This window comes from Eublepharis macularius, chromosome 8 (genome assembly GCF_028583425.1).
Source record: "Eublepharis macularius isolate TG4126 chromosome 8, MPM_Emac_v1.0, whole genome shotgun sequence".
Taxonomy (NCBI): domain Eukaryota; kingdom Metazoa; phylum Chordata; class Lepidosauria; order Squamata; family Eublepharidae; genus Eublepharis; species Eublepharis macularius.
Window position 1 is genome coordinate 92,673,071 of NC_072797.1, and position 27,815 is coordinate 92,700,885.

At 40.8% G+C, this 27,815-nt stretch overlaps 1 protein-coding gene across 1 annotated transcript in view; it reads left to right on the forward strand.

The window, feature by feature from the left end:
- The window catches only part of FRMD3 (FERM domain containing 3), a 168,685-nt gene that overhangs the window by 111,436 nt on the left and 29,434 nt on the right, over positions 1-27,815 (forward strand). Inside the window, exons 5-9 of the mRNA XM_054987254.1 lie at positions 8,564-8,661; positions 10,206-10,329; positions 24,247-24,334; positions 25,601-25,689; positions 26,691-26,754. Coding sequence (XP_054843229.1) covers positions 8,564-8,661; positions 10,206-10,329; positions 24,247-24,334; positions 25,601-25,689; positions 26,691-26,754 — 463 coding nt within the window. The remainder of the gene's footprint in view (positions 1-8,563; positions 8,662-10,205; positions 10,330-24,246; positions 24,335-25,600; positions 25,690-26,690; positions 26,755-27,815) is intronic.

The following is a 27,815-nucleotide window of genomic DNA, read 5'->3' on the forward strand; positions in this document are numbered from 1 at the left end:
TTTTTCTTTAGAATATTTATGTACCACCTGTACAGAGAGCTGTTTCAGGTGGCTCACAAACAGAAAATGTAATTTTTAAGAAGTCAGGATGACAGGAGGAAACATTTTCAGAATGTTTCGATCTATCATCATTAAGATACTCTAAAACTGGGCCCATCAGCAGGTTGCAAGCCAGTTAACATGAACAAGATCAAAACTTAAACCTCTGGAATTAGCCAGTAACCGCTGGTTTTGGATAAAGTGAAAGAGGAGACTTTGTGGCACCAAAAAAGTTTCGGTTTCATAGCCATCTTGGTCTGCAGTAGAACAGCAGGATCGGAGTCCAGTAACACCTTAGAGACCAACAAGATTTTCAGGGTATAAGCTTTTGAGAATGAAAGTTCCATTTTTCTTCGCATCTGAAGAAGAGAGCTTTGACTCTGGAAAGCTCATACCCTGAAAATCTTGTTGGTCTCTAAGGTGCCACTGGACTCAAACCTTGCAAAATCTTCAAGGCTTCCTGTTTAATTCTGCGCCTACAGACTCCTCTGTGAACCTGCTTCTGCTGCAGGAAAGAAGACAAGTCAGGCACAGCTGCCCTTGGAGGCGCACTTTAGCTTCATATCCAGATTTGGGGTGGAGGGACAAAGAAAGGCTGTGAGCCTGCAAAGAAGAAGGCAGCTTAAAAAAAAAGAATACAAGAAAGCCAAGTGGGAGCCAGCCCCGAAGCGGCTGCACTAAAATAAACCCCTAACAGCGCAGCATGATCCTATGCAGAGTTACTCTGGCCTACGTCCATTGATTGCATTTTAGATGGAGATGCTCGGCTTGCCAAGACAGGGCAGTCAGATCCAGTTCTTGGCTGAGTCTGCATTTCAGGCTGTAAATGCCACTTTGGAAGAGCCCTTGAAAAGGAGGCCTCATCAACGGTAAAGTCCAACCAGCCTCCTTCAGCACCGCAATAATCTTCTCCTCCTCATCTGGCCATCAGCGGGCATGATGAGCACCTGGCCCAGCTCTCTGCCCTCCTTCCCCTCCTCGTCCTCCTTCTTTCCGGTCTATTGCACCAAGGCCAAGTTAAACGACTCCTTCACCATGACAGCAGCTGAGGTGCCACCTCCTCTCCTCTGCTCTCTGGGGCTGAGGGGATCCTAGCAGCGTCAGGCTGGGCCCCATCGCTCAGGTTGGCTTTGTTCCCCAGCTAGAGAGCTGGCGGCGACTGGAGTTGCTCTCTGGCTCCACCCTGAGGTCTAAGCCAGCCACAGCCGGGATAGAAGGAGAGAAGCGGGACAAGGCTCCATCCCTGCTCCATCCCTTTTGGGCCCGCCTGCTGGCGTCGGCTGAGAGGGAGGGTGGGGCCACCTGAGAGTTAATACCTGTGAGCTACAGCTGAGAATTTGTGAGTGGAGGAGTCAGAATCTGTGAGCAATTGTTCACATACTCACATTACCGGGAACACTGCTCCCAACCCATGTACCTGCTACTCCACATGGATTCTGCAACTCCAGGAATAAACTTTCCTGAGGTCAGAAATAGTTGCTGGGGGAGAGGAGAGGTAGGAAGACTTGTGGATGTCAATGGTATCGGCTGATGGACCATGAGATCCAACTCATAGTATTATGCACACACCTGGATCTTGGCTGCAGATTTCGCTGCAAGCTCTGGCACTGTCTGGTACACCAGCTCTCTGCTTTGTGTTTTAGAATAATGATGTAATGATATGCAGGGCTTTTTTTCTAGGAAAAGAGGTGGTGGAACTCAGTGGGTTGCCATCGGGGAAAATGATCACATGGCTGGTGGCCCCGCCCCCTGATCTCCAGACAGAGGGGAGTTTAGATTGCCAGCGCGGAGGGCAATCTAAACTCCCCTCTGTCTGGAGATCAGGGGGTGGGGCCACCAGCCATGTGACCATTTTCAAGAGGTTCCAGAACTCTGTTCCACCGCATTCCTGCTGAAAAAAAGCCCTGATGATATGCAGTAATACACACAAATGACTGGATTTTCTGAAGTGTTTGCAGGTAAATCCTTTATAAACCTTGTGGTTTACTCACCAGCCCTTCTTAGAGCTCTTCATAGTAGATGCTGGGTTCAAGAGTCCAAGTCTGCTGCATAGGGGGAGGGGACTCCATCAAAGAGAGATTTTCTGTCTCACTATGGGAATAGAAAGTAAATGCTTGATGAATGGAAAATGCTGCAGTGAAAAGATGTTTCTCTTATTAATCATGAAAACATCAAGCAAGTAATTAGAAAACACTGACTGTAGTAACTGACTTCTTGAACTTTTTTGCCTAGTTGTGCTTCATTGGGTATTTGTTTTACATCTGGAAGTGTGGCGAAAATAAGCATACAAGCAAGCAAGCAAACAAACAAACAAAACACATCTCCAAACACACACCACCAAATCCAGCACTGTGTTTTGGCAGGAAGTGTTATAAATTATTTTGTCAAGGGTACTACTATTTCAAATCACTCCTGCATGGAAAAAAATTACCTCAGCATCCCCAGAGAGAGGCTCTGTCAAATGCACGTTTGTTTATTTTGACAGCACACTGTGAATAGTAATTTGCTCTGTTTGCTGACAGTGCCAGTTTTCTTCTAAGTGAGTAATATTGTCATACATCACGGGGAGAAAGTATTCATAACTTCATAAAATTTAGCAGAACTAAGCATGTCACTTTAACTGTTTTTTAACTCCTTTTTGTAACATTATGCAATGGCTTTATAGTGTGCTTTGAAAGGTAGGAAATATTTTATGAATAGTATCTTATATCTGTTTTCAGAAGTGTTATTTTAAGAGTAATTTGCTATGCAGTAATCCTTTAACTGATTTCCAGTTATCCCCAAAGAAGCAACAAGCAGACTTGTATGTTTGCATAGCAAATTTTGAAACAGCTAATTGCACTATACAATAAAATATACAAGGTAAATAGTTTAACATTATAAGTTATTATTTGCTTTCATGCAAATGTAGGCTACATTAGATTTCAGTTGGGTATTTGAACAGTTGAGGCTCTGTCATATTTAGTTACTCTCTATATAGTCCACCTGTCTCAGAGTGGATTACACCGTGTAAGTCAATAACAGTCCATAAAAAGAGACATCCCCAGCGGTTTCCCCTGCCCATACTTACCGGGCTACTGTGAAGGGAAAAGAGAGGGGAACTGGCTGACTGCATGTACTCCACCTGGAAAGCACACAGCTGAAATGGGCATGCATGCTTCTTCATCATCAGAAAATGACGTCATTTCTAGTGTGACACAGAAATGATGGGTCACACCAGGGGCTGATTTTCTAAAAGTTGACCCTGAATTGGCCTTTGTCACAACCCATTCCTTCCATATCATATCAGAAATGACATCATTTTGGGGTAATACAGAAGCGTTGGGGAGCTTAAGCGGAGCATAGATTGCTACAATAAATTTATTTATTTATGCCATATATAGTCCGCCTTTCTCACTGAGACTCAAGGTGGATATGAGGAGACATCTAATGAGTGATGTATGAGGAGCAAGATTACCAGTCTGAATGAGCATAGTGTATTAGGCATGATACAGTGTGTGGATATAATGAAGAAAAATTGTTATTACATCAGTAGAAAAGAATGACACGGCAATGAACGGAGCAAACTGATAATGTGTCCTATACATAGTGATATAATCCACAGTCCCTTTCCCCTTACAAACACCTTCATCCTATTAACTTTAAGGAAAAGCTCTCTTGAACAACTCTGTTTTATGTTATTTGTGGAATGACAAGAGTGTGGAAACCCTCCTTACCTCCTCAGGCAGGCCATTCCACAATGTAGGAGCTGCAACATTAAGCCATGTATTCAGGAAGTAATTGCACAGGACAAAATGCACAGGATTTTGTCTGTGAACTGCAAATGACCAGTAATTGTGACATGGGTTGTGTCCTTAATGGGACGGCCTGCTAACAGAACTTTGGCGGGTTATCGCACTCATTACATACGTCATTGTTTCCCATGCGCGAGCAGGTCGTGATGATCCCAGTTTTTAAGCGTTTTTTGTTAAACTTGTTCCGTTTTCATTTTTCATGCCACTTTTTCACGTGATAAGCTACTGTATCAATGCATCTGGGAAGACAGCAGGGGTTCCGTCCTCCTCTGATGCCTTGGCCATCACTTGGCTTGTGTGCGGTCCTCCCAAGGCCCTGCGGAGGTGTCAGGGAGCACCCCACCCACTGCTTTGGGATGTTGGGAGGGCCTCACTGCCATGCTGAGCCTTCCCACAGCCTGTGCTGAGCTCTTCCGAGCCTCTGGAGGCCCCAAGGAAGCAGTGAAGATGCAAACCATTTTGCCTCTTACTCGCTTCTTATCCCTGCGTACTGCGCCTCCACAGGGATAAGGAGTGAGTGCTAGGGAACATGGTTTGTCTTTTATATAGTAGGATATGAAATTGTGCGATTGCGCTACTCTACTGTTCGCATATTTATTAAACACTTTCGCATTTAAAACTTTGAGTGGGAATTTAGCGGCAGAGAACGGCGTACTACGCATGCCCAGTTTCTACAGAAGCTGAAAGACAGGACAACGATATAGCGCAATCCCACATGCGCTAAAAAAAAAAAAGTTGGGTGGAAATGTACCAATGTCATGTGTGATAAGGTGCAGAAAGAATGTGCTTTCTGTTTTGGGACCTCCTCCCCCCCGCCCCCGGCTGTGAACACACAGAAGATATTCATGAGGACACTGAATGTAGAAGGTGAGTTCCGAAAGCGGGTCGGGAAGACTCTGCTTCAGGACAGAGAAAGCCCCCCCAAAAGGAACATGTGGAAGCAAGCGACCAAGATTAGGCTACTGTTTATTTAGAACATTTATACCCTTGCTCTAAGAAACTCAGGATGACATATATTATTCTCCCCCCTCCTTTTACTCCTTACACACTCTGTGAGGTAGGTTAGTCTGAAAGACATTGCCTGGATTAATAATAATAACTGTGCTTATATACCACTCATCTAGACAGATTAGTGCCCCACTTAGAGTGGTGAACCAAGTCAGTGTTGTTGTTATCTCCACAATACATATGGAGAGCTGGGGCTGAGAGGAGTGGCTTACCCAAAGCCACCTGCTGAGCTCAAGGCAGTAGTGAGATTTAAACCAGCAGAGTGCCGATTTGTAAGCCAACCACTTAATCACTGCGCTATGCTTCCTGGCAGAGTGGGGAATGTAAGGGTGCAGGGCCAAACAGCGTTAACTCTCCTAAACCCATTGATTTTAGTGGACTTAGGTGTAACACTACTTTCTATTCTGGTTCCTTTTATTTTATCAATAATATTTAAACTATACTCTGTGAACAATATTTAAAGAACCCTTCCATATGCATTTGAGTTAAAGCTTGTCTATGTATCTAAGGAACTGCTGTTTTTGAACATACTAGGATGGATTAATCCATATATTTTAAAATGTTTCTTTTCCTGGCCCCGAGAGGACTTTCCAGTCAGCAAAAATTAACATACTAGCCAGATTTTCTAATATCAAAATGTATTAATTATGGACCAATCCATAAGAAGTATACAAAAAATTAGGAGGTATTCAGTAAAGTACTGTGCTCTGCTCAAGATGAGAAAAAAATGAGAATACATTTTACATTGCGGTATGTAATATTTCAGGAGGGAAGGAGACATGACGTAGCCAATATCAGAAGCTAAGCCGGGGCAGTACTTGGATGAGGGACCGCAAAGGTTTGCTCTGCAGAGGAAGACACTGGCAAGCCACCTCTGTTTCTCACTGGCTTCAAAAGCCCCTTGCTGGGGGTCGCTATAAGTTGGTTGCAACTGGATGGTACATACATACTTACATATGTAACATTTCAGATGTGAGGAAGTGCATATTTTATGCTCACTCTAATATATACAAACTGTGTCAAATTTTGATGTATGGTGTTTTGGTGGGGGAACAGGAACGTGAATCAGCATGGAGCCCTCCATGTAATTAAATCCAGCATTGTCTGTACTGGACTCAGGAACAGGCATTTCGATAGATGAATTTCGTCCTAAAAAGATTTTCTACATTATCTTACAAGCAACAGTTTCACTCAACCCATGAAAATATGAGCTTATAGTGTCAGGAGATCTAATGCTTCTCATATAGAACTGTATAACAAGTATTGAGACGATAACATTAAAAGCTTCTCTGGTACTTGTATCAGCCCTCATCAGAAAGGCAAACAGTTTCTCAAAATTACTCTTCAGCTTGCTGTTTGTCCCTGGGTAGCGCAACCGATTTACACAACTAGAAAGTGTTATTTGAAGCTACTAGATTTAGAGGCTAGTGTTTTGCCTCAAAGTGATTATGTTGCAGACTTTTTTAGCACATTGTCACAGTGGATTAAGGAGTTTTGTATCTTTTGGAACAAATTATCTCTCTTGAGAACCACCTGAAATCAGGAATTTTTAGAAAGGGGGTTTGATGCACTCAGATGGCCAAGTATTACGTTAGGGAGATGCTGCAGAAAGGGCAATTACAAACAAAGCGCAGCAATCATGGATCTTGCAGTGCGGACAATGCTACGAAACCTTTTGAACTATGAAAAATTACTACTTTCCAGACACAGGGCTGGGATCCAAAGAGTTATTTAAGGCACACAGGTGGCTATCATGGAGATGTTTTGACTTATTTCCTTTGAATAGCAGGTCATGTCCATTATACCTCCCCTTACTCTCAAAGGCAGTTTGCGGTGTGACATGAAGATACTGGTATTTGAGACACAGAAGTCCAGAGCTTCATTTTTCGCTTGGAACTAGTTGATCAGGGTTTTAAATGCCTTTTAAACAGAAGTAGCATGCTACATAATCCAACCGGAGTGGTCTCTACCCCAAACTTCTGACTGAACCCTTGCCTTCTAAATATATTTATTCCGGACATCAGGGAAACAGTGGTATTCACTGTGAGGAATAGGAGAAATAAGATTGTTCAGTAAAGATGCTTAAAAATATTTACAGGCATCTCACAGATTTTGCTGGGTTCATTAAGTTATAACGTATCAGTTGTCAACTCCTGAGAAAAGAGAACAAGATCTCTCCAGTGTCACTCTCTGAAGGTTCAGACCCTGTTTGATCTGAGCTGACAATGTAACAGCTTTTTCTCTCCCACTCTCCCCACCCTTCAAATCTGGCTTTTTCAGCCAGCCAGCCAGAGGACTTGATTGGTTGTCGTTTATTTATTTATTTCAAATTTCTGTTGAAATTTATTTATTTCAAAGTTGCTAGGCGCACACACTAAATAGGCATTTAGGGAACTGGTGACTGGCAAAAAGGGGCAGGACCGTTGCCCGTCTGCCACATATGTTTTATTTATTTATTTATTAGATTAGATTTTTAGTCCGCCATCCCCGCCAAGCAGGCTCAGGGCGGAGCACAACATTTTAATTTACATAAAAACACATAAAAGCAGATAAAACATTACAATAAAATTTAAAACACTACATACAATAAAAACTTCTCCTCAGATAGCGATGGAAGAGTTACTTCATTTCAGACATGGCCCATATATCCATATCTATAGATATATATATAGGGTGGTGGACAGATCTTTTCAAGTCAAGTCAAGTATGGCTGGTGGGGGCCCAGCCTAGCCTCCGCCATATGCCTGGCGGAACATCTCTGTCTTACAGGCCCAGCGGAAGAATAATAAATCCTGCCAGGCCCTGGTTTCATCAGACTAGTCTACAAATATGGTGGTTTGGTTTCACCTGTTATTTTTAATTAATTTAGGTTGAAGTAACATACAACACAATTTCTTCTGAAGTTATTTCTAAGCAGCTTCAGGGGACTGTAATCTTGACTGGAGAGCTAGAACAAAGAAGGCTGCTTCTTGAGATTCCTCTCCCAAGCCACTGAGAGAAAAGATATGGATATCCTTACAAGAGAAAAGCAGGGGAATGATTTGGGGTGAGAAAATAACAGCAGAGGAAAAGGTTAAGCAGCACCCCATTCCATCCAGTTAATCCTCTATGCAAGATTGTAGACTAGTGTTGCAAGTTTTGATTTTATGCACAATCTTGTCATGCAATTTCAATCTGAATCAAGAAGTTGAGTTTGGGAATAAGGGAGAATATGTTTTCTCTCCTTGCCTAATAGTTAGCATTTTATTAGCATCTATGGTAGACTTTGTTGAAACAATTCTAAGTTAGATTGTTGACACAGTAGCATTGGATATACACACAGAATAATAAGTGTGTTTGTTTTTGCTTCTGTTCTGGGTAGTGGTCTTTTGTTACCAGTGTCTAATAATACACTTGAAACTTTTTGTGGTGGTGTTGTGCTTGAAGTAATTTAAATTGGAGGTTGTAGCTCTGTTTGTTTACAAGTTGTATGTTAGAATTATATTGTTCATTATCCTTTAATATTTGCATTATTGCAAGTTATCATGTAGAGTGAGAAGATAATAAATACCTATCTCCTTCTCATCAGTCTGATTTTTATGAGACTAAACTTTCTTCCATGCACTGTCCCTTTGCATTATCTAGTGTTGTGAGCTATAAAGGTAACATGAGTCTTGTACATGTAGAAATTATAATCAGAAGATACAAGTGTCTTACAAAGTATATTTTTCTACATAATGCAGGTACCTCATGTATCTACAGATCAAAAGAGATATTTTCCATGGCCGTTTGCTGTGCTCTTTTTCTGATGCTGCATATCTGGGTGCATGTATTGTCCAAGGTAAATGCAACAAACAGTATCTTGGCAGAAATATTTGTTTCTGTATCAAAGGTCATAAAAGGCGTTTAAAATAAATTGTAAATAGTTTCATAACTGCATCACTGGTTTCCCCGTGTCTCTACCCTGCACTGTGCAGAAGCAAATCAGCAGGTGAACCTAATGCAACTGGCCATTCAGCTAGTGCAAAATATACTCCTGTCTGTGTCCATTCCCCTTTACCACTCTTGTGCCTCAAGTGCTGTTTCAGCAGTATTGAGGCCGCAGGAGCACTGGAGCCAGTGTGTGTGTATATGGAGAATTAGTGTGACAGCACAGCATCCATGTTTGTGAGATATGCTAAGGCATTTAGTTAAAATATTATCACCTGAAGCAAGTATTTTGCCATAGGGAAGCTGATACCCTGTGTCTTAATGCTATGGACTTACGGGGTTCCCAGTATGCAGTGCCACCTTCCTCCAAGGGTTAAGCAAAGCCTGGACCCACAAACACAAGACATTGGAACTAATTTTAAAAGCACTGTGTGCACCTTATGTGCCTATACTTCAGGTATCCTTTTAGCTTGTGAGCACAGCTGGATGCACTACCTTGTGTTTACCCTTCTGGTGTTGTTTTTAGGATCCTTCCATTGTGTACCCTTCACTCTTCAGGATAGGTCGTATGTTTTATCTCTGAACCCACACGAATACACACACTAGCACATTTAGGAACATCTGAAACATCGCCACAGCTAGGAGATCTGTATTATTTTGTTGGCTATGGCTGTGTAGGATTTATAACTATTAATGATACAAGTGAACATCCCTTCGTTTTGTTACATGTTTTTTGTTGTATCCTTTCTAGTCTGTGCCTTCATAGCTATTCCACTGTTTATCTATTTAGCAGTAGTAAAACCCCATTACCTAACGTGAGTACTGAGTCTTTAATTCCCCACAATTACATTAGACTAAGAGGGAGACAGCCCATTGCTCTTTCTCCCCTTCCCTCTCTCACTCAGCTCTCCTTGCCATCTAGTTGCAATGAGGGTCAGCAGCACCAGTCACAGGACTCTGGTATATATAAGAATAGGTATATATAGGAATAGACTCCGGTTTATATGTTAACCCTTTTGGTGCTGGTTTGCACTATGGACATGCTTAGAGGGATATTTTCTAGGGATAGAGGGCAGACACAGGTAGCCATTCAGGTAACAACAAGGACCAAGACTCTTCTTCTACCATTCCTCTTGCTGCTGCTACTGTCATCACAGCTGTAGTTTCCACAGGTAATTGGGCCTGGGGTTGTAACAGTGATGGTTGGGGGTGATACAGGTAGTAAGGCATTCAAAGGGAGCATCATAATATGTGACTTTAGAACTCTTGAAAAAGAGTTCTCAACTATTGCTAGTTGCCAGGCCTTTTCCAGTAGGGACTGGGAAAGTTCATCAATCCGGCAAGTTTTAAAGATAAAGCCAGAAGTCTTTATATGTGAGTGCTGCTTGTTTTTCTTCATTGACTAGAAGTTTGGCAGCTTATTTATACAACATTTTATTCCCTCTCTTTTCACAGCTGAGCTTGGTGATTATGATCCTGATGAACAACTAGACAATTATGTTGGTGACTTCAAGATTTTCCCCAAGCAATCCCAAAGACTGGAAAGAAAAATAGCTGAAATACATAAAAATGAATTCAGGTAATTTGGCTGGCTGCTTGAAAAAGAAGCTGTAAACTACTATGTGTTGGTGCCTTCTTCTGCAGGATGTTTATGTTTTCTCTTGCACACGTAACTTCAATGTGGACAAAACACATATGCGTGAAGTTGAAAACTCAGTACAGTACTTTCGAAACATCAGCAGGAATGCACAATCCATTATTATCCCAAACTGAATAACAGTGTAACCCTGTGCAGAGATCCTCCAGTCTAAGCCAATTCAGAGCCAATGTGGTGGAATGGTTAGAGTGTTGGACTAGGATCTGGGAGACTCAGCTTTGCTGTGTGACTTCGGGCCAATCACACTCAGCCTAACCTACTTCATGGAATTGTTGTGAGCTGAAAATGGAGAAGAGGAGAATGATGTAAACTACTTTGGGTCTCCATTGGATAGAAAGGCGGAGTATATATAAAGTAAATAAAAATAAAATAACTAAATTTCAATGATCTTAGAATGGAGTAAGTTTGGTTAGGATTGCACTGTAATGCAGTTAGGTGGTACCATTCTGTGGCCACAAGCCAACACATGGATTAATGTATGAGTTTGTTGATTTCAATAGACTTAAACTCACCCAAATCCATGTTAGATTGTGGTCCACATATTTTGCACAATTACAGGTATTTAGATATGGCCAATATATATGTTGAAACATGTAGTTGATTTGATGTGCAGTCTTTACAGTGCAGTAATAAACAAAAAGGAAAGGAAAACCAGTTTTCTACAACATTCCTATCTTCCTCCCACACCATTCCACAGCTCAAGGAAGCTTATAAAGCACAATGTAAAGCCTGGAAGGACTGACACAAAACATCTGATCACAACACACGTATCTTTTTATAGACATCCAATTTTTACCAGAATTTGATAGCTATTCAGGGAATGTTACTTTGGGGATTTCATCTCTTGTTAATGATTTTTTTAAAAAATATTTTTATTTCAATTATTAACAAAACTGTTTACAATATGAAATACAACATGGGTAAATTGTTAAAAACTACATAACAGAGAAAGGTTTGTTAATGATTTTTGAATACAGTGACTAGCCAGAGTTTCTGAAAACATCATTTGCTGTTTTGATTATTCACCCTTGAAATTTTTAGATTTCTTGGTAAATGTTTAATTTTTCCTGAAGATTAGACTTGTTGATTTGTTGTATCTTATGACCTCTTCAGGACTAACTAGTTTATTATTATGGCATATTTCATAGGCAGGAGCATACTTTCTCTAATGCAATTCTTTTTCTAGATGCTGGAGAAAATTATACTGACACAAATCCCAATACATGCCATTTATGGACTAGCAGAATGCTTTTGCCTTCTGATCTTACCTTTTGATGGCATTAAACTGAGAGAAGAAGGTAGAGGAAGAAGAAACTTTCTTTTATACTGGTTGAATTATGCTTACTGTAGTGAGATGTAGCATTTTATTAATTTAGGAATGAAATATTGCTTTGGGCAAACATGCCCCCTTCAGGTCGAACAAAGAATGAAAAGTAATGGACACTTGTAGCTTTTCTGCAGAGAATGAAAACAAATGCTATTTAAGTGTCTATTAGAAGAACACTTCCCAGGTCTGCTGGCAACTCTAGTGTTTGTAGAAACCAGTGAATTTCAGGATGTAGAGGAAGTCAGAAGTTCCTTTAGTAAAAGAGAGGCCAGGTATTAAGTATAGGAAATGAACTCACACCCGAAGTGTCACAGGAAAAGACATTGGAATGGTGTGAGGCTAAGCACGGAGAGGAGAATCCCTTCTAGTGAGTACTGGACAGCTGAAGACTGTGAGACTGAGCTCCTGGAAGATGGAAGTAGAGACAAGCTGTGCTAGAAGGAAGGGATTTGGAGAACAACTCATTCATTCATTTATTCAATTTATAGCCCACCCTCCCCAAGAGCAGGCTCAGGGCAGGATACAACAAATTTTAACAAGAACAATCAAAGCAGTTAACAAATATAAGCATAAACATCCTATAAAGTATAACTCTTAATTAACCAATCATAAATAAATAAAAAAACTAGCATTTTGATTACAAGTGGCAACTGAGGAAAAAATGCTTTGCCTCCTCAAATACAAGGTAGGGTTGCAGTCCCTTTTCAAGGAGTGAGCAGGCAGGGGTGGGGCTGGCAGATGGAAATGCTCAGCCTTCATAGCATTTCTTTTAGGCAGCAAGCTGGGGCAGCAGGCAGCAACTCTGTTCCCATTTCCTTATCCCCATTTATTGGGGGGGGGGGGAAGCAGGCCAGGGTAGCAAAAAAAAAAAAAAAAAGGAGAACACAGCTTCAGAACAAAATGGGGTGGCAGATACAGGATCAGTACAGGCAGGGCTTTTTTTGAGCCAGAATGCTGTTCCGGCACCTCTAGAAAATGGTCATGTGTTCATTAAACTTTAGAGTTTAAAGTTTAAAATCTGCCTGGCTAGCAGAAGAGAGAAGGGGAGGGGGCATAATGGGGGAAAGAGTCTGAATGAGCTGGGAGCAGGGAGGAGGAGAATGGGTGGGTGGGTTAAGAGGGAAAGAGTGTGATAGGAGGTGGAGGAAAGGGAGAAAGAGTGGAGGAAAGAGACATGGGGGAAAGAGACGGAATGGATTGAGTAGAGGGAGGAAAAGAGGTGAAGAATGGGTGAGGGGAGTTAAGAGGTAAGGAGTGAGAGGAGGTGAAGGAATGGGAGAAAGACTGAATGGGTGGAGGGAAGAGACAAGGAGAGGGAGTGTAATGGGAGAAAGAAACTGAATGGGCTGGTAACGGAGAAAAAGAGATGGAAAATGGGTTAAAAGGGGAAGAGTGAAGGAAGGTAATGGGGGGAAGACAAAATGGATTTGGGGCAAGGAGGCAAAGAGCAGGTAAGGAATGAAAGGGTGGGTGGATTGATCAAGAAGAAAGGTTGCCAGGAGGGGTGGAGAGGGGGAAATAGTGGAAGGGTGGAGAAAAGAGAGAAGGGGTGTTAAAGGGGAAAGGAGACAGAAAGGGTTGGGAGGAGGGAAGCTCCCAACCCATTCTGTTTCTTTCCTCCTTTAAGATCCCTTCTCTCTCTCCTCCACTCCACCACTCTTTCTCCCTCTATTTCCTCCCTGTCACTCTTCCCCTCTTAACGCCACCACTCATTCTCCATCTCTGTATCCCCCTGCCCCAAACCCATTCTCTCTCTTAATTCCTTTAAACCCCTTTATCTCTTCACTCTTTTATTCTTTCCTCCTGTCCACCACCTCCTGTCACTCTTACCTTCTCAACCCACAGACCCATTCTCCATATCTTTATCTCTCTATTCCCAGCCCATTCAGTCTCTTTCCCCCATTAACCCTCCTTTGTCCCCTTCCCATTTTCTCTCTGCCCCTTTACTCTTCCCCCTCTCTGCCACTTACTCTCAGTCTTTCCCTCTTAACCCCCCCACCCATTCGCCATCTCTTTACCTCCCTGCTCCCAGTCCATTCTATCTCTTTCCACATTAACCCTTCCTTATCCCCTTCCTCTCTTCTCTCTGCCCCTTCACTCTTCCCCCTCTCTTCCACCTCCTCTCACTCTTTCTCTCTTATTCCACTCACCCATTTGAAATCTCTTTACCTTCCTGCTTCCAGTCCATTTTGTCTCCTTCCCCCATCCTTGTCCTCTTCCCCTCTTCTCTCCGCCCCTTCACTCTTCCCCCTCTCTGCCACCTCTTCTCACTCTTTCCCTCTTAACCCCCCACCCATTCTCCATCTCTTTACCCCACTGTTCCCACTCCATTCTGTCTCCTTCCCCCATTAACCCTTCCTTGTCCCCTTCACTCATTCCCCCTCTCCACCATCTCCTGTCACTTTTTCCTTCTTAACCCCCACACCCATTCTTCATCTCTTTACCTCCCTGATCCCAGCCCATTCAGTCTCTTTCCCCCATTATGCCCCCTTCCCTTGTCTCTTCCCTCCACCTCATCATTTTTTCTCCATTACTGCTACCATTTAAACCCAGCCAGCTTGCTTCAGGTGCCTGGTGGGGAAGTCCTCACCAGGCAGCTGAAGCTGGGGTTTAAATGCTCCTTTACGTACTGCTGCATAGCGGCATGGAAAGGGGCATTTAAATCCAGCTGGCTTGCTTCTAATTCTTTAGAGCTAAGCCTGGCCTTCTTATCTTTTATTTCTATATCCTTGTGGGGGGGGGGAGTGGCTCCGCACTGCGCAACGACATCATGCGGTCCCGGGGGTGCACGCGGTTCGCAAGTGCACATATGGTACCAGTGAGTTCCACCACCTCTTTTACCAGAAAAAAGTCCTATGTTACATTACTTGCAGGATACCGTGAAAACATTACAAAAGAAGCCACAAGTAATGTGGGAGGAGGATATGGCAATGAATCAGGCTTGGTGGTACAAGCTGAAGAATTCTTGTGTGGGCCCCAGCTGCGTACGCACATGCATGAAGATATCTTGTAGAAGATAGTGACAGGCCTCCTAACATCAAATCTGCCACAGGTGGGGATTGTTGGAGAAGGCTTGGAATAAAGCGAAGGTGGCATTGGAGGAGAAAGAAGGGGGTGGAACCAAAGGAAAATATAAAAGAGGAAGGGGAGGAAGCAGTGGAGGGACTTGAGAAGTAAGTCGGAACAGAGATGAGAGATAATGAAGGTGGGCTGGTGAAAGAAGAAAAATCCTGTTGCCAGAAGGAGAAGGAAATGGAGAAAAGGAGAGCAAGCAGCAGGTAGAATGGAGGGAGAAAGAAAGTTCAGAGGAGGAGAGGAACAGTCAGGGGAGGCAGTGGGCAAGTCTGGTGAAGTTAACCACAGTAGTATCAAGCTGTAAGACCTCTCACAATAAAGTTGAATTGTGCAATTGAACATCCACAAGTCTGCATTATCTATAGAATGGGTGTATGTGTGCAAAGGGTCACACACACAAATACTAAATACAATTGTTGCTTAAGACTTCAAATTTTTTGTTTACAAATGGGTTTTGGATTGGACTTATACCATAGTCTCTGGCCCTCTCCCATCTATGCTGATTCTCAAGTTTTCTTGGTCAGTATTCAAAGTAGCCACAACTTTGGATTTGATTTTTGCTCTGATTTCAGGTTTCCCATTGACTAAATTCTGTTATGAAAAATACTGTGGCATGTAGCATGCCAAACTAACATTATGTAACTGTCAAACCAACATGCTCTTTACTCCTGTGTGCATTATTTACTTTAAAAAATGTGTCTAATATTCTAATGCCACACAGCCTTAAGGAGTCTTTTATTAAATTGTAGTCTCTGTCTTTCGAAGGCCATGGAACAAATGCCTGGCATATAACTGATTGCACATAGGAACAGTTCAGATTTTCTGGTGACTCATTTTGCCTTACTGATGAGGCTTGTTCTTATTAATTAGAACAAATGAATGCTATGGTGTTCCTGACTCTTGCTCCCTTTACGTGGGATAGTAAAAACAGTGTCAAGTTTTTATGGAAATGTGACCTTTGTATTCACAACTATTCTCTGAGCCTGACTGTGCAAATTGAATCTCCAACAAGGTGATGACAGAAGAAACATGACAGTTTTAGAAGACTGTGATTAATTATGTCTTGTAACCTTTTCGTGAATAGTTGTCCACTTTAGTTAATAGCAAAGCAATGGTACACTAACAGTACAATCCAGAGAGAGTTCCTCCAGTCTAAATCCATTGATTTCAATGAGATTAGACTGGAGTAACTCTTTTTAGGATTGCACTGTAAGTGAATTGAGCCATTATATGTGAAGCTCTAGTCAAAATCCTTCCTGGTTTTCATATTATCATGGGACTTAACAAATGTGACAGATTGAAAAGAAAAGAAAAGAAAAAGGTATAGCCAGATGTTGGAAGGAAAGTGGCCTTAGATTTTAAAAAAAATAAAAGGAAGGTAGGATGTAAATCAAATTGAAACAGAAATCAGGGGGCACTTTGAAGACTTACAAAATTACCCAGTTTTGATTCTGTTTCTTCTTTGATCTTTGCAGCTTCAACTTTTGTTTTAAACACATGCGTGAGATTAGCAGCTGTCCTAGATTCCAAGCATTGCATGTCAGCAAAGACTGTATAGAATTTCCCCTCAAAAACTAATATAACACACTTAAGACTCTAAGCTCAGCTGCTGACTCCTCAGTGGAGCCATACGCAAGTGCCAAGATTACATCTACCATTAGCAGTGAATTCCTTACTCACCCTCCTCATGCCCAGGGGAAATCTTATTGTATATGGTTTTAAATAGATTGAATGCAGGTTACAGTAATATCTAGCTTACAAATAACCTGTGCTGACTATTGGAAATAGTTATTTATATTAGTTTAGTTGAGTAGAATTACCTCATCAAGGGAAGCATGGACCCAGTATACAGAAATCAATCTTCAGGTAATTAAACTTTAGAAAAAATAAAACTTCCATTTTATGGAGGTAGATTCCATTCACGGCATTTTCTTATAAAAGACAGGAGGGAGAATCCTAGTCTAAAGTGAAATTTCCCTATTAGGCATGGCCAAGTATTCCAGCATCATGCTTGCATTGCAGGTATGTGAATTAGACCTCCATGGCAGGAGAGACATGTAGGTGCGCCATGCACCTTTGCAAGCCCATGACAAAGAAAGAGAATCTCTCTCAATGAGCACAGGAAGAGGAGGAGGAGTAAGGGAGGCATTCCCACCTTGGACAAAGAGAGGTATCTTACTAATCAGGAATAAAAAAGCACACACAGAGAAAGACATGCAGCCCTTCTCCAGTGTCTAGGCATGCTGAGTTAGTTGACAAGTAAGCAACTCCCATAGATAAATTTCTAGTGCCTGAGAACATTTCTCATGGTTGCTGGTAACAACATCTGCATTATGGCAACTCCCTAAAGCAGATGTTTCCCCATATGGTTTGTATCAGTTTACTATGCAAGTTATCCTTCACCATATGGGTTGTCTCAAAGTCAGTTGCCAAGCAGACCTGATGACATTTGTGGGAAGCTGGCGCACAGGGCATGGCTTACACTGCAGTAGCTAAAGCTTTGGCCTCCTGACCCTTACAAGTGAGATAATACAGCCTGCTCTGTCACACTATCTAAACATTTCTTCACTACTTTAAAACAATAATACCATGTTTTGCTGCTGTTTTGACTCTCGAGGGCTTAACAGCAGGGTTAGATGTAGTTTACATAGCTGTCCAAAGGAACCTGCATCATCTTGTCACTGTCCATTGGAGCTTATCAGATCTGTACTGTAGAGTGTACAGTGAAGTGTACTGTTGCAGCAGCTTCTGTGGCAACTGCTAAATGAGTGATTGAACTGTCTTGGTTTCTTTTGCCAACACAACTGGGCAAATTCTCTCTCACTAGGCTAAAGACATACACATCTGATGCCAGGGCTTTTTTTCTGGGAAAAGAGGTGGTGGAACTCAGTGGGTTGCCCTCAGAGAAAATGGTCGCATGGCTTGTGGCCCCTGATCTCCAGACAGAGGGGAGTTTAGATTGCTGGAGCAGCGCGGAGGGCAATCTAAACTCCCCTCTGTCTGGAGATCAGGGGGCGGGGCCACCAGCCATGCGACCATTTTCAAGAGGTTCCGGAACTCCGTTCCACCACGTTCCAGCTAAAAAAAAGCCCTGTCTGATGCTAAATATCCGTGGCAATTCACATGAGGTCTGAATGTGTAGCAATCAAAGGTGAGTTTTGTGGATTTCCCTGGTGGGCTGAATAGCACCCAAAGGACCATTTCAGATTGGGAAAAAGGGGAAGGCTGAAGACCCTTTTCCATGTGTGCCATTGTCCTGATTTGTATTTGGCATCACACGCATTAGAATTAACCCCAGACACACCTTGTATGCTCCATAATGTGTGAAGCAGCCTCTAGTTTGTAAAACTGGGGCATTGGGCGGGGTGGGGGGGGAACCCAAATTAGACCATTAGATTTTTTTTTTGTGCTTAGCATGGCAAGACTGCAAATCTAAAATCTAAAAATTCAGTTTTCCAATTCTATTACTTGTTAAACTGCATTTGGAAGTCATGAATTGTATTTTGGGCTCTTCTAGCGACCTAGTTTAATGCTGTTTGCACAACATTTGCTCTTCCTTTTGCTCTCCATTAAGATATTCTCCTTGGTGCAAAGGTAGGTTTATTTTTTCCCAAGCAGCCAAAATCCAAACTTAAGAAAAGTCTGCTTTCTCTAAAAACTTATTTATTCATTATTGTCTTCTCCTTCTATTGTACCACTTATCAAATTAACCTTTGATGTTACATTTTAAGTGAGTAATTTTTATTACAATGTTTGTCACTTTAAATATTTTTATTCTACAGCCCAGACGAAGAGCTCTTGTGTTCTAATTTACTTGAATTCTGAGTCCGTTTTTATGTTTAGGACATACTGTTATTTTAAAATAATGGATTGGATCCTTGGAGCCATGAGCTGAGCTCTGGGGACAGAACACGGATTTCCCCTTTCATTCTTAGCGCAGCCTATCCCCCAAGCTGCTCCAGGGGGTCTGCAAGTGATTTCGACTCATCATGCAAAGAGGCATCTCGATCTTAGTATAATTATGTAGCACCAGTTTCATCAATCTGCCATTATACCTTCTATTAAAATAACACTTATGTGGTTATGCCGGACAATGAAATTCAGGAAGGTTAAAAATGTGATTTCTATAGTGTATCTTTTGAGAACTGATTAGCTATCACATCTGAGGGTGTCTTTATTTCAGACTTGAAGCCCCTCAAATATGATTACGTTTCTCAGGGAGAGGGGTATCAGTGATCATGTGCTTTGGCATGATTCGTGTTTGGCTGGCCTTCAGGCTCCCTGAAGCAGCTTCTACTATAAAATGCCCTTAAGAATAGCAGCATAATGTATTGGTTTGAATGTCAGACTTGGACTTGAAAGATCTGTAATCAAATCCCTCAGGGTTGTTGTGAGTAGGGGTGTGCAATCTGGATCCAGGATTTGGAGGGGAAAGCTGGATTTTTGCTGATTCACCTAAATCTGGCTTTCCTGAATCAATCCAGAGAATCCCAAATCTGATCCAGGAACCTGGATCCAGACTCCTAGATAAATATGAGTAAATCTGGAAAATGTGGCTTTAGCCTGTGGCTGGCTCCTTCCTGGGCTTCTCCCATATTTTTCCAACGGGAGGGGGAGGAGTGAGGGAGTGAGGCAGAGACAGGAGGGAGGGGGAGTGAGCCTGAGTGGCCAATCTCTGCAGAAGCTCTCCTAGTCTGCCTGGCTTTTGTGAGTGACACTGATTCAGTTGGGCTAAATTGCAACAGTGTCCTATGCATCAGTTTGGTTTGGGTGGAATGCTCTGTTTTTACACGATTCTCTGGTTTGATGTTTGCCCCCTTGATTCACGTTGATTCCAGGAAGATTCCATCCAGTCCCTTGCTTCAGTTTGGTTCTCTTGGGCTCCGTCTTGCAGTTGAAAGTGTATCTTTGGCCACTGGCAGCCCTGCTCCTGTATGTTTCTGCCTGAGAGCCTGTTTGGAAATGTTTCTCCAATAGAAAACAATGGAGAGTGGCTGGATACATTGTCTTCAGGAGCCCATAGAACTGGATCCTGGGGTCCAATCTTCCTGAAACTTGGGGTCTTTAGAGGACAGTCAGGAGTAGGTTCTCTGCAAATTTGGTGTGCTTGAAAAATGCCCCTCCAGATCCCACCAGATAGTTTTCCCCGTAGGGAATAATGGCTGAATAAATCTGGGATTCTCTGATCTGTCTTAACTGGATCAGAGAAACTTTCCCAGATTTTGGGAATCCTGGAATTTTGGGAGATCACTGAAACATGGACCCAAATTTCTCAAACCCCTAGTTGTGAGGTTAAAGTAGAGGTGCGGAGATGTACACTAGTGGCCAAAATTGTGGAAACCTTTTGGAAAAAGTGTATTTTTGAGGTTTGATGGCTCATAACACCACTTTTTTATGGAATAATACCATAAAATTATATATCAATGGAAAGATAATTTAATCAAGAATGTAATGCAATAACTTTTATGAAGGAAATTTTTTTAGAACAGTATTTATAAAGAAGAAAATGGAAAAACATAGAAAAAATAAGTTATACAACAATTCTCACCATGTCGGTTAATATTTAGTTGGGTAACCTTTTGCTTTAATTACGGCCTTACAATGCCTTCCCATGGAGTGAACCAAGTTTTTTTAGTTCTGCAGCTGTTATAATGTGAAACCACGATTGAGTTATTGCTTCTCTTAATTGCGTTTTATTGCTGGGTTGCTTCTCACTAACCAGTTTCTTTAGTCGGCTCCATAGATTTTCGATGGGGTTAAGGTATGACCTATTCCCAGGCCATTCCAACAGTGGAATATGATTATCTTGAAACCACTTTTTGCACACAGCAGCAACATGACATGGAGCTGAATCTTGTTGATATATAAATGCTTCATTATCTTGGAAAAGATCACGTGTGGAAGGCTTCCGTTTGGGCTCAAGTATTTCATTTATGTATTTTGGGGCATTTATATTGCCATTTGTCATGCAAATTCTGCCCACACCTTTTGATGTCATACAGCCTTATATCATAACACTAACTGGGTGTTTCACGGTAGGTGTAATGCTATCAGGATTCTTCTTCTCACGCATTGTATGCCATTACTACCAAACAGGGAGATTTTGTTCTCATCACTCCAAATAACACTGTCCCATTGTTCCGCTGTCCAGTTAACATGGGTTTTAGCCCAGTTTAATCTTTTCAACCTTTGTTTGAGAGATAACTATGTTTTTTTTTGTGGAATTCTAGCATTAAGACCAAATTCCTCCAGTCTGCGCCGAACAGTCCTTCCACTCAACTTCACATTGAATTGCACCATTTCGTTCTGTATACACCCCAATGATTTTCTTCTGTCACCTAGGCTCAGTCTCTCAATTCTTCTATCATCCCTTGCTTGTGTGCACCTTTTCCTGCCTTTACCAGTCTGGTTTTGTAGTGACTGAGTTGCCTTATACCTCTTCCAAAAATTTAGAAATGCCACCTTCGGTTAAGTTTCCACCAATTTTTCTTCTAATTTCTTCATAACTGTAGCCTTGTTCACTTAATAGTACTATTTTACATCGCTTTCTGGGTGACCAGTCAACTCTTTGTGCCATTTCTTTAATTGTATTACGTTGAATGGCTACATTCCAATGAAAGAAAGCTACTTCATATCAACCTAAGCAAGTTGTGCTTCCTTTTCCTGGTTATTTGGCTATAACATTTGATAGAATACAGATAATTGAACAAACTTTGTTGCATTACATTTTTGATTAAATTATCTTTCCATTGATGTATAATTTAATGGTATTACTCCAAAAAAAGTGGTGTTATGAGCCATCAGACCTCAAAAATGCACTTTTTCCAAAAGGTTTCCACAGTTTTGGCCACTAGTGTATATTTTTAACTGTAGTAGTAATCATAATAATAGTTTTTTATTATGCTGCAGATATAGTATATGTTAATTTCTTTGTTCTTCATTAAAAGAAAGATAAAACACTGTGTTTTTTAAAAAGAAAATGCTGTTTTATCATTTCAATAGCCCCATAGCCTATTTATTAAGAACTAGCTTTTCAACAGTTCTCTAATAGTGCAAGCCTAAGAACGTTATCCTGGGATAAGTCCCACCGAATACACATGAGTGGGGTTGAGTTTGCTCAGAATTGCTCTAATTCAAGTCCAGTAGCATCATAAAAGACCAACAAGATTTTCCAAGGTATAAGCTTTCAAGAGTCAGATATCTGATGAAGGGAGCTTGACTCCTGGAAAATCCTATTGGTTTTTAAAATGCTACTAGACTCAAATCTTCTACTGCAGATAAGAGATTGGCTCGAACCAAAATACGAACCAAAATTAAGCACGAACCAGACTGGTTCGTCAGATCCCATTTCTGACGGCCTGCCACAAACTTTAGGCTGATTCATTTGGTTCATTTTTTGGTTCGTCACTGTAGACAGCCTGGTGCCAATCAATCATTTCCTAGGCAACAGGGGATGGACTTCCTGCAGACCTTCTGCTGACCTGGAAGTGACCTTCTCCTGACCCAGAAATGATGGTTTTCTGACCTGGATGTGACGTTTTCACGAACCAAACAAACCAGTTCACGAACCAGGGGCAGGTTTGTGCAAGTTCATGGTTCGTAGTTCATGAAATTTGACGAACCACAAACGACATGGTTCGGGTTTTTTCCGGTTCATGCCCATCTCTACTGCAGACCAACACAGGTGCTTACCTGAAACTTAGAATTGCACTATAATTCATTTTTATTGGCTCTGTAGGGAGCGAATATTTATTTATTTAGAACATTTTTATGCTGCTAAATAGGATCCCCAAGGCAGAGAACATCAAAACATTTAAAACATTAAAGCAGCATTTAAAATAAAATATATAGAAAATATTAAAATAATTCAATAAAAGCATATAGACATATAGGCAGCACAACCAGGAAGGAGGGCCAGTACATAATTATTATGTATTATTACAAGGAACAGTCTAGAATCACTAGGGCAAAGGTAGGTGTACTGTTCAGGAGAACATAGAACAGCTTTACAGCGCCTTTTATGGATTGCATTCTACGTATTTATGGGGAAAGCATTTAGAATGTTATTCGTGAATAATTCGTGAATTTTTTTTTTTTTAGGCAAGCACTCAACTATATTATGTTTTTAAAATGATACCAGTGGAGTGTAGTGGTTAGAGTGCTGAGCTAGGACTGGGCGGCCCAGGTTCAAATGCACTTTCTGCCATGGAAGCTTGCTGAGTGACCTCAGGCCAGTCACATACTCTCAGCCTAACCTACTTCACAAGGTTGTTGTGAGATTAAATGGAGGAGAGAATGATGTAAGCTGCTTTGGGTCCCCATTGTGGTATAAATGAATGAACGGGTGAATCAGAGAATCAGTGAATAGAAGCTGATAGATACCTTTAAAATAGGCCAGCACGGGATCCATATCTGCAATATACATTTTAAGAATTTTATTTGTTGGCTTATTAAACTATTAACATGATTCATCTCTTACCCTGTATGCAGGCTGGTATGCCTGAGAGAATCTCTTTAGGAAGGAATTTTCCTCTTTCCCCCCTTTCCTCATCAGTTTTCAGCCAAGTGTGAGTAGTGTCAGGGTCATCAAATGTGTCCAACCATGACTTCTCTTTGGAAGGCCTTGTTCATCCTCCACATCTAAACCAGCAACATCAGTCCTCACCAATGCCTCCATGTGCATGTTTCTTTTTTCTTGTCTCCAAAGTAACATAACATTTGAAAATCAGATTGCTTCGAACTATCTACAGTGTAGCAATTTGAATTGTGGGAACAGGTTGTATTACCATATTGTAGCTTTTAAAAATATATTACATGGTTGCTCAGTGTGGAAAAACTGTGATTTGCAGTCATACAATAAGAACAGTGTTGTTATAGTCTCACGATTGTGACAGTTACAGTTATGTACTTTAACATGAAGCTGCAGGCTACAGATGCTTTCCATTTCCATGCAGTAGATTTTTGGCTCTACCCATGAAAAGAATTTTGAAGCCTCAGATAGTACGGAGTATAGCTAATTGATATGAAGGAAGTAAGTTGGTAAATTCCAAGCTATTGCCGTAGAGGCAGCAACTAGTAAAATATCTTTGCTTGTTTCCAGAGAAAGAAAGACTGTATTTTAGTCTGGGACATTTCTTTAAATGAATTTGAGAAGGAGCTGATGGGAAAGTAACACTGCAGTTTATTTCTTCTTCAGTCTCTACCACACCAAAAGATAGCAAATATCTGGATACTTGATAAGCCCTGCTTAACTGCACAGCTCACTGGAGTCCTGAGAGTATGTCAAAAGCATCCAGACTTAATCCAATAGGATTAGGCGCTAGGACAGAGTAGCAGGCAAATCATGTGAAACGTCTCTTATTTCCTTCTGTGATGACCATCACTGGTTGAGACTATTCATATTTTTCTTACATACCATTTTTCTTTGTGTTATTTAGGGGTCAGAGCCCAGCTGCTGCTGAGTTTAATTTATTACTGAAAGCACATTCTTTAGAAACCTATGGTGTTGATCCGCATCCTTGCAAGGTAAAGAGTTTATTTTAAGAAACACAACAAAAAATGTATGCATTGTATTTATGGCTCGATCCAGTCTTTCCCCCATGTGTGCCATTAGGTACTCAATCTTCCTTGAGTTCAGTACTCTGTGTGTAGTAAGGCTACCAACAGAGGGGGAAAGTCAGCAATAGGAAACATCCACAATCAGCACAGCAGCACATGCAGGAAGAGGTGGGAAACTCATAGCATGGGGCTGCATCATTCCTTCAATAAATAAGGGCCCATGCGCATAGTACACTAAACAGGATCTTTTTGATTATATAATAAACAGATGTTTTATATTTTATAGATCCCGTCAAGTTCAGAGTCTGACAACTAATTAGCATCTTCTTTAATGTTATGCTTTATTAAGAAGATGAGTTGCCTTGAAGCAGATAGAAAGGCAAGATATGTCTAATAAAATGAAAAAAATTAACTTCTACATAAAAATGAACGTTGCTTCTGCTCATAGTGAATCCCCTATTTGTAGTGTGACTCTATACAGTAGAGTGTCATAAATCATGAATGCATCATAAATTCAATCTGATCCAGGTTGATACTATTGATTCCAGTGGTAAATGATAGAATGCTAGTGTAAATGGTTTGTTGATGTCAAAATAAAGCAGGATGGAATATTCTGTGGGTGTATATATGTAAATTGTTTGGTGGTATTCCAAATTGCCATATAAGGGCCAATCTGGATGTTATAAAGGAAACCCAGTGTTTTCAACCCTGTGATTTTTTTCCTAATAGTAATTTAGGGACCAGGGGGACACTTGCAGGGAACAATCAGTGGGGGTAGGGGATGTTCTCCCATGAACAGATAGTTTCCTGCAATCCCCTCCTCCACAGTCATTTTAAACATTACTTTCCCACATGGGGTCTGAACCCAGAAGTGACCCTGGCTGGGAGAAAAATGGACTTGGGATACATGAATACTTATATGGTAGGCATTTTATTCATGGCCTGTATCCCATTCAAAGAGACCAAAGTAGCAATATTTGGCTTTCATTCAGAAGTCAGAATTACTAGAACCAGCACTATGGGTCTATATTATGCATGTACATAAAGCAACTCAGGTAGTTTAAGGGCAGGGAATCCCTGTTAGGGTATGCAGTTTCTTCACCATGCACTAACAGATTCACTGGGTCTACCATTAGTGGAAGAAAATACACGCTATTAAACACAGAGCTTTTTGTATCTCCACCCCCCTTCCCCCAATATGCTAATGTATTTTGTTCTGTTTTTCATTTCAAGGATTCAACAGGGACCACAACATTTTTAGGATTCACAGCCACAGGTTTTGTAGTTTTCCAGGGAAATAAAAGGATACATTTGCTAAAATGGTGAGCTGACATCTCGACATGTCGTGTCATGTAAAATATAACTTCATTTCTTCTCTTCCAGAAACTGTTTGATTGAATTCACTTTTCTTTTACATCTAAACGATGCAGAATTATTTGAGTCATTATTGTTTCTAGCACGAATTAATCCATATTAAAATAAAAAATTGGAACATAACATTTACTGTAGCTGGTTATAGTGTTCAGAAACTGAGTATTAGAAAGACAGCTTGTGCTAACATTATAAGAAGAACAATGCCAACACCTGAATTTCTGTGAAAACCATACATCTTGCTTTACAAATCCCATTTTTTCATCCAGTTTCCTTTTAGTGCTTCCTTGAGGATCCAAAACATTTGCTACTATAGTCCCCTCTTCAAAGCAGCTATTCTCTCCAAGGGAACTCATCTCTATGGTCTGGAGATCATTGTAGTTCTGGGAGATCTCCAACCACCACCTAATCTCAGCGAGATACAATGCCATAGAGTCCATCCTCCAAAGCAGTCATTTTCTCCAGGGGAACTGATCCCTGTAGTCACATGGGCCTTATGAGAGCTGAAAGGTGGAGGATAAATATTGTAAAATAAAATATATAAAAATAGCAAAGCAGATAACACCCGGTATACTATGCTTATAAACAATTAACTTGGAGTAAGCCCCAGTGATCTCAGTGGAACTTAATACATATAGGATTGGTGCAAGTCTGCACCCCTAAACTTGCTTACAAGAAAGTCATTGAATGTCTGCAATTTGCTGATGAGTTCCTGTTTACAAGCTTGCAATCTAATTTTAAAAATATGGAAAGCATAACATTTTAAATATATTGCATTACTGTCCTCTTACTACTATGTTTTAATAAGTTACATCTTTAGCTTTCTAGTGAAGAATAATTCATTCTGTAGCAACTTATTGAAGATTTATGAACTGGATACACGTCATGAAACTGCCAAATAACTTAAAACTGTTCCGATTTTCTCATTAAAAATCCTTTTTTTTTTTTGCAGGTCTGATGTCTGTAAATTAAAATTTGAAGGAAAGACCTTCTATGTGATTGGAACTCAGAAGGAGGTTGGATATTACATATCTCATGGATTTAAAAATATTTCAGTTTTAAACATGGGCCTTTCTAATGGATAATGTGAATATTTGCTCTTTTTCTTCTGGAACTGCTTCACTGCTTGCATGAAAGATTATCAACATATGCTTTGAAATAAAAGTAGCTATACAGAAAGTAGTCCTGTTTTGCACAGAGAAAATTGAATTGATTTTGTCTTTGTAGTCTAATTTTGTATTTTTATTATTTTCTTTATGTTTTAAATATTTTTAAAATGTATGAGTTTAACATTGTGTGAAATGGACCTGAAACTCTCTTTAGAAGAATATATCGGGGGGGGGGGGGGGGCGGAGGGGTACAGACTAGAATTATGATTTGACTGATCCAAAGTAATTCCTTTCTGGACTGAAATCATAACTCTTCAAACATTCCAGCCATTGCATCTATACAGGGTTTTGTACAAGAGGTCAGGGAGTCTACCCCCCCCCCCCCCGCCCACTACCCTTGCTCTGAACAGGAATATGAAGTTTTACTCCCTTTATGAGGCTTATATCATACCAGCTCCCTGACTTCCCCTTAGTGTTCCCAAACAATTTTAAGTGCCTTAAATCTCTCTGTTTGACTTGTAGTCTAGGAACCAACAACAAGAGCAAACTGTGACCTACTTACTATACCAATTAAAGAGACAGTATAATAAAATGAACAAGAAAGTCTTTTATAACATACAATTAATGTCAGTCCCAAGAAAACTCTAAATTGGTTATATTGCTGGCAACAGTCAATATGTGGAGGGTACAGTATATGAAGCAGCTAGCAGCATCATACAATCAAACATTCAAAGTACAAGAGTGCTTATAGATTCTTATCCTAAGGTGCAAAGGCTAGCTTCAACGAACCACCCCTCCCATAACCAGAGTACAAACCATAAATAAGTAGTAACTGAATTCTATTCATTTAGAATTTTCTATGTATGAATTGTTGATTGTATCCACAAATAAGCTTATTGCTGTTATTGGAATCTGATGATACTGCTGTACTCTGGTTTGTTACCTATATATATTTATGGTTTGTACTC